This window comes from Trichoderma breve, chromosome 1 (genome assembly GCF_028502605.1).
Source record: "Trichoderma breve strain T069 chromosome 1, whole genome shotgun sequence".
NCBI classification, from domain to species: domain Eukaryota; kingdom Fungi; phylum Ascomycota; class Sordariomycetes; order Hypocreales; family Hypocreaceae; genus Trichoderma; species Trichoderma breve.
The window spans coordinates 3,686,725-3,699,922 of NC_079232.1; the positions used below are offsets into that span (position 1 = coordinate 3,686,725).

Genomic DNA, 13,198 nt, shown 5'->3' on the forward strand with positions numbered 1-13,198 from the left:
AAGAGGGTATAAGAGCAAGTTCGTGTGATCTCAAGCTCTCTCTCTGCTCAGGAGTAGCCAAAGTTTCTGGAATGTCTTGTAGTCTGACTTCCCGGTAGTAAATGGCCACAAGCTTTCCTCTTATATCCCCCCCAGGTTTGCGTGTCTCCCAAACTCCATTGCGCAAGTTTGAGTCAAAGCCATCCGGCTCCACACCAGCTGCTCGCTCTTTTGATCTGTAATCCAGCCGTGTGTAAGAGGCTGTTAGCAAGATCCCGGAGAGATTCGCACGGATTCCATAGCTCTGGGACTTTGATGCTCCATCAGCCCTAGCTAGGTTAAAGGTGAATGAGATATGGATCCTGCCAGTACCCATGCCAAGCAAATGCTAAAAAGCTGTGCAAGGGGGTGTCAGCGCAAAAACTGTCAACCCCACCGGCTTTCTGCTTGGACATGTGGGATGTTACAAAGCATGCACGCATCATAGCATCATCCTAGAGCACGCCGAGTGACGCCGCCCCGAGGATAGTGGACAAAGATTGCAATCTAGCATTCACCCTTTTGCTACGGCACACGGACTTTTGGGGGTTAAGCTTAGTAAAGCCCGGCATTCGATCGGACACCGGAGGTATTGGATCCATCGAGGCTGAGGATGGGCGTGAAGAGTTTGCTGCGGGCACAGCTCTTCCCTGAACTGGTCAACACTTTCTCCTAAGCCCGAAGTGCGATTCGGCGCTGGAGATTGAGTGAGAGATTCGCCTTTGGAGCTTTGGAGGCGTGTTGGATTCAAGGGCCCTGGGGGTGAAGCAGTTAGCTAATTGGCCGACCGGCGAGACTAACAAGTGCCGGCTGGGTCGAAGCAAGGGATTAATTTTGCTGTAAAATCAAATTATTCTAAGCGGGAAAGAGAAAAAAGAAAAAAAGGTTTGCCGTCTACGGGCAATGAGGCTTACCAACCAGCGACTCAGGAAATCCGAGGGTCAGAACTCAACCTGTCAAGACAACAGCCTAGCGGGCGGATTCCCGAGGAACTGGGCGTCGGCACTGACAAGAAAGTGATGCGCAATCTGGCTTAGGCAGCGGCCAAGTGCTAGTGCAGATGGAGGCAATAGATTGGGTCGTGGTGAGTAATGCAGCGAGATTAGGCTTCGGAGTAAGGCGACGGAAGCAGATTGCAACAAGATGCATGCCAGATGCAGGATGACGTGCTGGGGTCGGTCTAGAATCTTCAGATTGCTGAGATAACCTCGACCCGGACCCTGGAACAATGGACGACAAGAAACAGATAGGCGATTGCGAGTATCAGTTATCCCTTGACAAATGCTCCAGTAGGCTATTCGTTTTTTTTCGTAATTCCAGCTCTCAACTCCGAGGCAAATCTTGCCCCCCCGGTTCCGACTCGTGAAGATCAACGTCAGATTTTGAAGCTCAACAATTGAAGCCGCCGAAACTCTGTTTGATCCTTCAACTCGTATCATTTCGCCGGTCGAGGAGAAAAAACAGACTTCAAGCTTGTTCGTATCATACGGCTAATTTGCCCAAATTGGCAAACGCTGTTGCAATCAGCGTCATCTTTGCTTCAACCTCCTCCCTTTTCTTCTTCCTCTCTCCTCCTCGCTCTCGCACTCGGTTTCATTTGTCCGCCGCGAGGAAGAGCAACATGCCGCCAAAAAGTCAAAAGGCCCAGCATGTGGCAGTGAAGTCTCTCCTCCCCGTCTTCCATCCTTCGAAACAAACAAGCCAATCATGACTCCATCAGATCCCGCTAGTAAGCCCCCGTCCCGTCCATGCCCAATCGGAAACCGCTTCGTTCAAGCCCAATCAGCAGCCACTCACGAATTAATAATTCCTCATGGGACTTGTCAGCCACCGTGACGATTCGTCGTACTTCTCTCATCGATCCTTCAGCTCTAGTTCCGTGCCGTACAAATTCCTTTCTGAGCATCTGAGTTTCAGGGAATATTCTGATTAGTGACTGCACCGGCGGCAGGGGAGCCACGTTGCTCGCCTTGCCCTGTTGGGTGAACCGGCGAGTCACCTCGGAGTGACGATACGCCGTCCTTTGTCATCTTTGACTCGTGGGACCCATTGTCGTGATTCGCATTGCTTCTATTGTTATGTTGTACCCTGGTCGCCAGCCCCAAGGCGCCGGTTCCCGTGCCGCCCGATTCTCCCGGGCGTAACATTGGATATCGCCGGGTTGGTTGGTTGGTTCGTTTCTTGTTGACTCATCTCATCTGGCCCTGCAGATGTTCCCCAACCGGGCAATAGTCTTGATAGCTGCTTTGAGCTGTTGAATTTTCATCCTTAGGTCCTCGTGCAGTTGCCAGATTAGGAATAATCTCAAGTCTGTATTTGGGCATTGACTCGTCGGAGCTCGCTCATCCAACGGGAGACTTTTCGCATGTCGCTAGGATATCGGCACATTGGTGTTAATCTGCCATCTAATCTGTCATTACCAACTGCTCTTTTCTCCTTATAAATGCGACCTCCTTTCTCCGATCGGAAATAGAATCCTCTGCTGATAAACCGTATATCAAAATGGCCAAATCCCTTCACTACGCGAGATGTTGTTGACACATGCTGGTTATCATTATCACATAATGGATGCCTGTAGACATGCCTTTCGGGGATCATCTGGATTTTCACTGCAGCTCCAGTCCGTCGATGGGGGGTTCTTATTAGATCTACATGCGCTCATGGCGTCGTGGTTGGAGTTTTTGCCCTCCACTGCGAGGCTAGTTTCGAAATCCTCTTCTGCTGCAGAATCCTGCGCACACTCTTGGCCGTATCTTCGTCGCCCGTGTTGAGCAGCGAATCCACCACAGGCCAGACCCGACCATCCTCTCTCGTAACCGATTGCTCGACCAGCACGCTGATCCATTTCAAAGATCGGCTCTTCGTAATCCCGCCGGCCATGGCTTGCTTCACGAATCGGAACGCCAAGTCCATCTCACCAACCTCTGCGCACCTCGTAATCAAGGTACTAAAAGTCGCCGTGCTTTGAGTCGGGTCGTCATCTTCTGAAACCTGGTCCGCATACTCCTTTGCAAAGTACTTAGCCGTAGCCTCGTCAGCGCTATGGATGATTAGATTCTGTAGCATCCTTGCATTAGGCGGCTCCACGTCACAGAGCGTCGGCAGGTCTCGGTATAGAGATAACGCTCTGGCGCTGCCGTGTGCTTCTGCTATTGATTCGACCACTGCAGCTGCGGCCGCGCGAGGCACAGGACGGGCACGGGCTGCCTCCCGCACCACTGCCTCGGCGTTATCCAAGAGCTCCGGACGGCTTCGGACTGCCTTGTGCAGCGTCCTAGTGTAACCGCGTCCGATCCTTATCCCGTTTTCTGACATGATGGAGAGAGTTCGTATAGCCGCCGCCAGGTCTCCGCTACCGGCAAAGGCTTCCACGACGGCTTCGTAGTGGTAGGGTTGAGCTCTTGTTCGCTGTGACACCATATCAAGTGCTTCTGTGGCGAGCTGCGCGTCCGCGTTTCTAGCTGCTGTCCCTAGCACGTTCTCAATGATGCCATCCGACGGCTGCACGAGGTGGTTTTGTACCACTGAGAGCCAGCCAAAGAGAGTTCCCGCGTGATGATATGCCTGGCTACACACATCCAACGCGTAGTATGTCAGGTTGATGACCATGGGGTCGGTGCTGCCGGCGAGATTCTTGCGTCTATAGAGGAGTTGCAGCATTTCATCCAAGAATCCGAGTTTCCCAAACACTAGAATGAAAATGTCGTAGACCCAGGGGTCAACCTTGGCCCCTTGCTCAATCATCTCCGTTAGCTTTGCATACGCCAGCTCGTGCTGGTCGTCTCGCAGCAGTCCTATTGCAACTGTCTGCTTTACCGGCGTGTCGGTTGGAAACCAGTACTCTTGCATAATGTTTCGAATCTCCATCCGCAAGACGTAGTCTGGGTGATTCATCAACGCTCTCAGGGCGGCGTTGCATAACTCCGCCGTTGGCTTCATCCCCTGCTGCTCGACCATGTCGTCCAGGATTCGGCGCACGCCGTCGACGGAGCCTCGAGGATGAGCCATGGCGTCCATGAGGCACTCGTAGATAAAAGGGGTAATAGGTTGATTCTCGACTCGCATGAGATGCTGTACTAGCTGAACTATCCGTAGATGCTGGTCCACTTCTTGGTTGCTGCTGGCTGGCGTCCACTTCCTCACTTCTCGAAGCGAAGCCAGTGCTGCTAAAATCTCTTCTGTTGTGCTGGCTTTGAGTGTCTCCTCTGATGGTGCTGCGGGGGCAAGAAGTCTCGCTCTCCAGGATCTGGGCGTGGCATCTGTGAGGCTGCCATCTTTGATTTCCTCTCTCTGTTGCACCTCGCTTGTCTGAGAGCCTGGCCGAGAAGATTCATGATCTAGTTCCCCATTCCTTGATGCAAAACTAGAGCCTGTTTCGTAGCATCGGACATGCATTGGCCTTGCCCTGGAAGCACATCGTCGCCATCCCGCTGATCGTGTGCAAGGCAAGCTCTGTCGATGAATCGCCGTGCGCAGGGCCAGTTTGTCAAAGGACGGGCATAAGCAGCGCCACAGCCCGTCATAAAGCAATTGGCCTCGCTGCATTCTCAGCTCACTGCAAAACGCAGCTTCAAATCCAACCAGAAGCCGTCCTCGCGCCTGTTGTGTCGTTCAATTTGAGGCATTCAGAAGAATATTTTGGCGCGGAAAGGTTTCCGACGCTGGCAATGTACCTTGTCCGCACAAAGCACGTACCGCAGTACTTTCGCAGCCGGGGTCATGCACATGGCGGGGTTCCCTCCAGAAAGCTTTCTGACTTAGCACATATCCAGCTTCCACTCGCAGCCTCACCTCCAAAAATAGAGCCGCAAACACTCTTTATCCTCACGCGACAGCTGGCCTTGCCACCGAGAAACGACATACAAGAATCTTCCTCGCGCTCTGCCCAATAGAGGCATAATCACCAATCATGGTATGCCCTTTGCTTGCCCTGTCCGACTCCCTCGCAATGCTGCTGCTAATGCACATGAACTGCAGCTCCCTCTCGGATTGCTCAACGCCGCCCAAGGCCACCCCATGCTGGTCGAACTCAAGAACGGAGAGACTCTCAATGGACACCTGGTCATGTGCGATACATGGATGAACCTCACCTTGAAAGAGGTTGTGCAGACAAGCCCGGTACGCCTCCATCGACTCCTCCAAAAGATCTCCCTTTTCTAACATATAATTACAGGAAGGAGATAAATTCATGCGCCTCCCAGAAGTCTACGTCAAGGGAAACAATGTACGTTCTCACCCCCTCCAGCACAAAACGCCAGAGTTCCTCGCGACCAGCAACTAACGCTCTCCGGGGCTCACTAGATCAAATACCTCCGCGTCCCCGACGAAATCATCGACCAGGTCACCGAGCAGCAGAAGGGCCAGCAAGGAGGCTTCCGTGGCGGTCGTGGCGGCCACGGCCACCAGTCAAGAGGCGATCACGGCGGCCGAGGAGGCGGCGACAGGGGACGAGGAGGTCGTGGTGGAGGCAGAGGAGGCCGTGGAAGGGGGCGTGGCCAGTAGAAAAGGGCGCAACCGCGGCGACAGCGACAACGACAACGACGATGACGAAATGCACAGAATGTTGAGGAAAGCGAGAGGAGAGCGGCATAGGGATGATAAAGGCCGTGGCAGTGACGAACACGCTATCATGTACGAATGTCATACTCGGGCCGGATAAGAAGAAGGATAGGGCGAGCTCTTTAAGCAATATTGACAGCGGCGGGCAGCTTCGACGATGAGAGCTTTCCAGACAAAGAGATTTTATACGCCAACCGTCAATTTACGAGATCAATTGATACCCAATGGCACGCATGCGTCTGTCACACCTTTGGATATCAACATTCCTGTTGACAGTTGTCAGGTTTAGGGCAATAGATGGAGAAACTGGGCGTTTATACAAGCCGTCGTTTGATCACAATGGGTATTGGCAATTGAATGATCAGATATAATGTTAGAAATCAATAAAAAACTGAAAATTTTGTGACCTTCTATAGGGTCATTCAACTAATATATCTTACTAGTAAATGTCTCGTAAATCTAATACATCTGCTTCCGATCCATGCCATCATTCCCACGATACATATTAAAAGTTGAATCAATTGAGCCTCCTTTTTAGCAAGCAACGCCTCCTTGATTCAAACCTGCCATCCTATTCTAAATGCGTTACCAAATCAAGTCATCATCATTTATGATGCCCTTTAGAAATGGGCAACAGCTACGGCAACGGCCTGCTTGTCGGCGTGTGAAATGGAGACCGAGACCTCCTTGACACCAGCCTGCTTGGCAGCAGCGGCGGCTTCACCATGTAGCTATTGGACAATGGTTAGCGAAATGCTTTCTAATGAAGTAAAGTTAAATAGAACAACTTACAGTAACAACAGGCGCGCCAGTGTCGTCCTTGAGAATCTCAATGTCCTTCAAGGCAGCGCCAGCTCCCTTGCTGGCAACACCAAGAGCCTTGAATACAGCTTCCTTGGCACTCCATCGGCCGGCAAATGAGCTCTGCGGGCTAGGGGCAGTCTTGCAATAGGCCACTTCTTCGGCGGTGAAGTTGCGCTCAATGAACGTGTCATTATCAATGTTGAAGGATGGAATATCCTCCACATCAACGCCGACGTTGCTGTTCTTGCTCGTCACCTTGTGCGCAAGCGCTTCGATGACCTGCTGAGTCTCCTTGACGGTGGTCGCGGGAGTGATCTTCTCAGACTGCTTCATGAAGTTGGCGGCATACTTAAGCTCCGCCGTCTTCTTATCCTCGCTCACACGAGCATCGGGGTTCAGCAGCACAGCGCTGAGCTGGTCATCGCTGTAAGGCGCGTTGGCCTTGGAGACAAACAGGGTGTTGCTGATCATTCCGTTGTGGAAGTAGCGGTAGGCCTTCTTCTGTCGGGCCTCGACCTTGACGCGGTACGCATCGTAAGTCTTCTCGTCGAGAGTAGCGAACAGGTACTTGGGGTGAACGCCGACTGCCTGGGCTCCCTTCTGTCCGAAACCGAAAGAGGTCAGGGAGAAAGCCTTGACTCCGTCAGTCTGGATGCTACGGCTGGGGTAGACAATCAGGTCGTATTGCTCCATGATGGGGTCAATGTTGTCGGCGTTTCTGTTACCAGGGACCAATCCAGAGTTGAGGATCTGGAGGCCGCCGTTCAACATCCAAGCACCGGCAGCACCCTTGGGGTGACCAGTAAGGAACTTTTGGAAGACACCCATAATGGCATTGCCCTCGCTTCGGCCAAGGTGACGCAGCTGCTGGCAGATGGCCGCAGACTCGTTCTTGTCGTTGGCGCCAGTGGATGTGCCGTGGAACGAGGCCACCTTGACATCATCAATGGTAAGACCCCAGGTTGCAAGGGCACCTCGGAGAGGAGCGATGCTTGGGTCACTCTTCCAGAAGTTGTTACCCATGCTTCGGAGGAGCTCCTTTGTTTGTCTTGCGGCCTCCTTCTGGATGTGCAGCATGCGGTCCTGAGCGTACTCCTTCTCGTCGAATTTACCGCCCTGGGCCTTCATGGCATCAACCTCATCGTGCAGGAACTCCAACTCAGACTCCTCCCACTGCTTGATCAGCTTTTTGCGGCGCTCAATCTGTCGGCGGCGGTAGTTGATATCAAGCAGCGGCGATGGGAACTTGCCAGCATGCTCTCGGGCAGAAGTGAGGACACCCTTGCCAGGCGCAGGGACGGATCGTCCAATCTTGTCGGAAGCGGTGGTGGTAAAGGCAAGGATACCGTGGATCGGGACACCCATGTCCAGAGCGAGCTGGGCAGTCATGATGACCTGGACACCGCATCCCTGAGACTCCATGAAGCCGTTTCGGGTAGTGGTAGTAGGTCGTGACATTTCACCGGGTGTACGGCCATGGGCAAACTCATCCACACTGTTGCTGGTGGCCTTCATGTTGGCGAACTCATAAGAGCCTTCCTCACCAAAGTCGTCGAAACCACCGACAAGACAGATACGTGCCTTGCCTTCGAGAATAGTCTCCACACCAATGTCGACAGACTCAATAGCAGTCGCACAAGCGCCGACAGGCGTCTTGATAGGTCCAGACGAAGAGAGCAGCAACATGTTGACCCATGCAGCCATGGTGTTGATGAAAGACTCCTGCAAGATGTCGTTCTGAAGAGGCTTGTCGAGGAATCGGGCCTTGTGCATGCCACGAAGGGCCGCAGCACCACCCATACCAGAGCCAACAATGTTACCAACCTCAGAGACGTGAACGTACTTGTAGAACTCATAGGGGTCGGTGATACCAGACGACAGGAGAGCTTCGGCAGTCGACACGAGAAGGAACAGGGTGACAGGGTCCACCTGGCTGATGATGTCCTCGGGGACACCATATCGCTTGGGATCCCAGCCAGTCGGGATCTGACCAGCGACGAGTCTGTCAAAGCGCAGAGCCTTGGGGATCCAGAGCGAGGCGCCCTTCTTCACCCGGACAATGTACTCTCCACTCTCGGGGATCTCGAAGATCTCCACCTTGTCACCGTGCTCGCGTCGGAATTCCTCTGCAGTCTCCTTGGAAGCCTCGAAAGGCTCCAGGTCCTCTTGAATGACGACCTCGTGGAGCAGCTGCTTCTTGTTGGGGTCATATCCGTCGAAAAGCTCGGGCTCGATCAAACGAATACCGGAGTGCTCCAGAATGTGTTTCTCGTACTTCTGCTTGACATCCTTGTCATCGACGGGCTCGCCAGTCTTGGCATCAACCCAGCCAGCGTAAGGCTTGCCCTTGAGGGGACCATTATGGTTCTTGATAAGGCCCATGATCCAGGCCATTTCAATGCAACCTTCGAGCGAAAACTCGCCGTAGGCCTCCATCTCCCATCGAGTTCGGGAGTTACCCCAGGGACCAACTTCCGCAAAACCGGTCACGACAATGACCTTCTCCAAGTCAACCATGCCCTTCAGCTGGTCGTTGAGAGGGGCCACCTCCGTCTTCCAGTCAGGCAGGTGAGGGAAGTCACACTTGATGTTGGCACGGGGCTCGATGGTCTTCTTCTTGTAAAGTACCTCGGAGTCGGCTCCGTTAACAATGGTGTTCTCGATAGCGCTCTCCTTGGTAACTGCTCTGCGGATTTCGCTAGTCTCCATGATATCCTTGCGGAGCTTGGTCATGGACTCGTTCAGGTTGGGGATGAATTGCAGGCCACCGTTCAAGTCGGCAAAGACGGGCTCTGACTGGCAGAGATCAACAATAGTAGCTGACATCAGGCCCAACAAGTTGAAGGCCATCTCTTGCTGGGAGAAGGTTCGCACGCCGAACGCCTCCACACCCTCAGCAACAACGTTGTTGCCAGACATGAGACCAGTACCACGAGTCCATCCGATGACAGCACCGCAAATGGTGAGGTAGTGGCCCCAGTCCTCGGAGTGCCATCGGTTGAAGAGGGTCTCAAGAGCCAGCTTGGACTCGGAGTAGAGACCATCGTTACCGAAGGTACCGTGGTTGGGGGACAGAGGGAGAACGACCTGGGCGGGACGGGTCTCAAAGCCACGCTCAGCCTTCTGAGTCTTGACGCAGCCAAGCATGCGGATCAAGTTGGTGAGCATAATACGGTGAGCCAGCTCCGACTTGGAATCGATGCTATCAATCTGTCGGCCGTTCTCAGGGATGGCAGCGAAGGGAACGATGAAGTCGAGATCCCAGCCGAGACCGGTCTTGGCATCGTAGATGTAGTTGACAAGAGCCTCCACATCCTGCTTGCTTCCTTGGTTGAAGGGAACGACAACGATTTGCGATCCGCGAGAGCCAAAGCGGCTGTACATGGACTGGTAGTACTCGGTCACCTGTCGAGAGAATCGGCTAGTGGTAACCACAACCTTGGCACCTCCACTGATGAGGCCCTGCAGGACCTCGGCACCGATGGAACCGGCACCGGCACCAGTCATCAGGACATGCTTGTCCTGGAAGGTGACACCATCCTTGGCGGCTTCCTCGAGACAGTTGAGGTAGACAGCAGTGAGCTTCTTGCTGTAGTCCCAGCCGTGCAGGGTCTTTCTCTTGAGGTGGAGGAAGGGGATGGTCTCGACTCGGCCCTTGTTGGGGTTTGTGCCCTTGAGACCCGGCTTTCGGCCCTTGCCATTCTCCTTGGGGAGAATCTGGCTCTCGTTCATGGCCAAAGAGCGCAGAACATCGCCGTACAGGCTCTTGATCTCGAGCTGAGAAGTCTTGGAAATCTTGTGCTGCTGCTTGATCAACTTGTAGATACGCTGCAGGTCGTTTTGCACCTTGGTGCGGTTGCCATACTCGGAAATCTTTCCACCCTCAGCCATCTGCTGAACGTAGTGCTCGAGCTTTCTGCAGCTGGCGCGGGGAATCTCTTCGTAGTTGAGGTTGCCACGAGCGTCCACGGTGGTGCGAGGACCAGTGGGGACAGCAACGTCCTTGTAGACGGGAGAAAGGTTCAGGACGTCCTTGCAGTTCTCAATGAGCTGCTGACCAAGTTCCTTGGCCAGCTGGTAGGTCTCACCGCGCTCAGTAGGACAGTTGTCAATGTGGTACTGCATAAACTCGAGGAGCTTGGGATTTGACTTGTTCATGATGCGAATGCACTGGCTGACAATTTCACGGTCGACGGTCTTGAGTCTGCCGAAGATGATGTCGTAGAACATGGTGAGCGCATCCTGACGAGCCCAGTTCCAGGAGGAGTCGTAGGATCTAGCCTTGAGCGGGCTAAAGACAGGCTCGATACCAGAAGCGTAGAAATCGCCGTGCTCGGCGGTCCACAGATCCAGCTGAGCTTGGAGGACCTTTTCTGATTTCTGGGAGTCAATGTGCGCCTTGTCGCCGGCCCGGAGGTCCATCTTGAGGTATCTGGCAAAGAGCTCCAACTGCTGCTTGAACAGGGCGCGCTGGTCCTTGGTGAGAGCATCAATGGCGGCGGGATCCATCATCATGCCTCCCGCACCTCCTTCAGAGCCACCGGAGGCAGCTGCAGATGTCAAGCTGATACCGGCGCTCGCGGCGTATTTCTGGACGATTCCGTCGAGGAATCCCTTGGCCTCACCGTCGTTTCCTAGACGGGCAGCAGGCTCCATGGTCAAGGCCAGCAGCAATGCTCCGTCTTGCCTACCGGGACCGAGACCCCATCTTGTTTCCAGATATTTCCTGGCCACTGTGATGTTGAAGCCACCAGGCATCTTGGAGGAGATGAGCCTGGCGATGAGGGATACTGTGTGCTTGCCAAGGTTGCCATCGAAGGTAGCCTGCATAGAGGCGGCGAGCTCGTCGAGAGGCGTATCTTCGGGCTTCTCAGGCGTTGAGCCGAATTCTTTTCCAAGATCACCGAGAATCTCATTTTGGAGAGTGGATTTGCCTACACGCAGTTAGAATTGGCCGAAACAATTTTTGATTTTCCAATTTTTTTTTTTTTTGGAGGGGTAGATGCAGAGAGGGGTAGTCAACTCACCTCCAACCAGATCCTTGATGGCCTTGCTAAGGGGCACATCAGCTAGAGACTTCTTGAGCTTCTGTGCAACCAAGGTGTGCACAATCTCGACAGCCTGGACAGGCACATCGGGAACCTGAGCTGCAGGTCCAGCGCCGGCTGCGGGAGCGGCAGCAACTGGCGCAGCAGCCGCAGGAGCGCTGGCAGCAGCGGGTTGACTTGAGGGAGCAGCGGATGAGCTGGCAACAGGCTCGGGCTCTTCCTCAACGGGGTCTACATCATAGTAGATCTCCTTGGCGTCTTTGTTGTAGCAGAGGATCTGTCGCTGAACCGACTTGGCGGCGTCGTAGGCCTCATACTTGGATGCCAGTGTGCGCTTTGCCATGACTCCAAGGGTATCTGCGGGGCCGACTTCGACGATGCGCTCGGCTGTTCTCTCTGCCAGGAAGACATCCTGGGTCTCAATCCACCTCACGGGAGAGGCGAACTGGTATGCCAGAAGCTCGACGAGGAGCGTGTGGGCGAGCTCTTGCTCGACTTCGGGACGCATGGTGGCGGTGGTGCGTCGTGAGGTGGGAAAAGGTGATGGATGTTAGAGGAGGGTATCAATTGAGAGGATAGACGGGTAGTCGGAGTCGTCTATCTGACCGCCGGCAGTGTGGATCGCGCTCCTCAACCGAAACGAAACGCCTGCCTGGTGGGATGGTTTAATATTTTGTGCTGCTTGGGCTGCTCGACCAAGTGCTGATGGTGTTTTGGTCCGACTCTCCGTACCTTTGAAGGAGAGAAGGGCTTTTGGCAGACACAGGAGATGCAGGACGGCAGCAGAGCGGGATGGTTTGGGATTATGATTAGAAGCGGCCGGAAAAGCTTGATCACAAAAACCGTTCTGGTTCCAATTCCCCCCTCGATGGTTGGACGGATGGAAGGAAGCCAGTGTCTTGATTGTTGAATCCCGACCCACCGCCTGTGGACGACGCTGGCCAAAATATTGGGGGGACGACAGGCTGCAAGTACCGGGGTACAAAGCAGTGACATGGGCACTCACCCTCCACGCGGTTGCTGCAGGTGCATTGGGCTGCTCAACCATATTCGCGCGCTAAGCTGCTTGGGGTAAGAACCGCTGGAGCCGGCTCTGGGTGCCGTGGCGCTGGTCCCTAGAAATGAAGCCACTCTTGCAGCAGCCAAAAGAATAATTTTCTCTGCATAGCCCTCAGCGGGGCCCGTCTGATGGTAGCTGGGCCGTACTTGATGCCGTACCAATACATGGTGCATGTCCCTAGGGAGCGTCGCAGCCCAATTGATGAGGGGCAGACATGTCTCGCAGCAATTGCCCAAGAGTATTGCGAAATAGGTGCAAAAATGATGGTACTGGAATTCCCTCTCGCCCTGATAAGAGTCCTAGGCTGTTTACTACGGCCGTTGTCGTATCGATACGCGCAGTCCCCTGGATGGTTTGCGTGCTAAGATAAGCACAATCGCAACCCTCCCACCGCAAAAAAAGTTTGTTACACCCCGCCACTCGGGGTTGGTCGTGTTTTCGATGGGAAGGGGGGCGGCGAATCTGGCCGCAACGCCAAGTACCTGTACCTGGTCCGTCTCAAAAAGTCACTGGCGATGGAACATCCATCCACCCTCCGGAGCAATGCTTATCATTGAGCCGTTTGAGACAACAGAGAAATGATTCGTTTGGAATCTTTTTTACTCTATAATGTGTATCTCTGGAGGTCAACGGTGGCCTGATTCGTCCTAGTTTGTGCCTGCTGGACCGTTGGATTCGCCAGGGGCCCCTAAATTTAGCTTTTATGATT

The 13,198-nt window shown here is 53.9% G+C and overlaps 3 protein-coding genes across 3 annotated transcripts; 1 reads left to right on the plus strand and 2 right to left on the minus strand.

The window, feature by feature from the left end:
* Positions 1-2,676: 2,676 nt before the first annotated feature.
* Positions 2,677-4,413, minus strand: T069G_01118 (uncharacterized protein; the record flags this gene model as incomplete). Its single annotated transcript, XM_056168328.1, has 1 exon — positions 2,677-4,413. One exon carries the CDS (start codon positions 4,411-4,413, stop codon positions 2,677-2,679), a length of 1,737 nt encoding a protein of 578 aa, XP_056033644.1.
* Positions 4,414-4,927: 514 nt separating this feature from the next.
* Positions 4,928-5,520, plus strand: T069G_01119 (LSM domain-containing protein; the record flags this gene model as incomplete). Its single annotated transcript, XM_056168329.1, has 4 exons — positions 4,928-4,930; positions 4,996-5,136; positions 5,192-5,242; positions 5,320-5,520. 4 exons carry the CDS (start codon positions 4,928-4,930, stop codon positions 5,518-5,520), a joined length of 396 nt encoding a protein of 131 aa, XP_056033645.1.
* Positions 5,521-6,197: 677 nt separating this feature from the next.
* On the minus strand, positions 6,198-11,937 carry T069G_01120 (4'-phosphopantetheinyl transferase superfamily domain-containing protein; the record flags this gene model as incomplete). Its single annotated transcript, XM_056168330.1, has 3 exons — positions 6,198-6,308; positions 6,370-11,315; positions 11,409-11,937. 3 exons carry the CDS (start codon positions 11,935-11,937, stop codon positions 6,198-6,200), a joined length of 5,586 nt encoding a protein of 1,861 aa, XP_056033646.1.
* Positions 11,938-13,198: the final 1,261 nt, after the last annotated feature.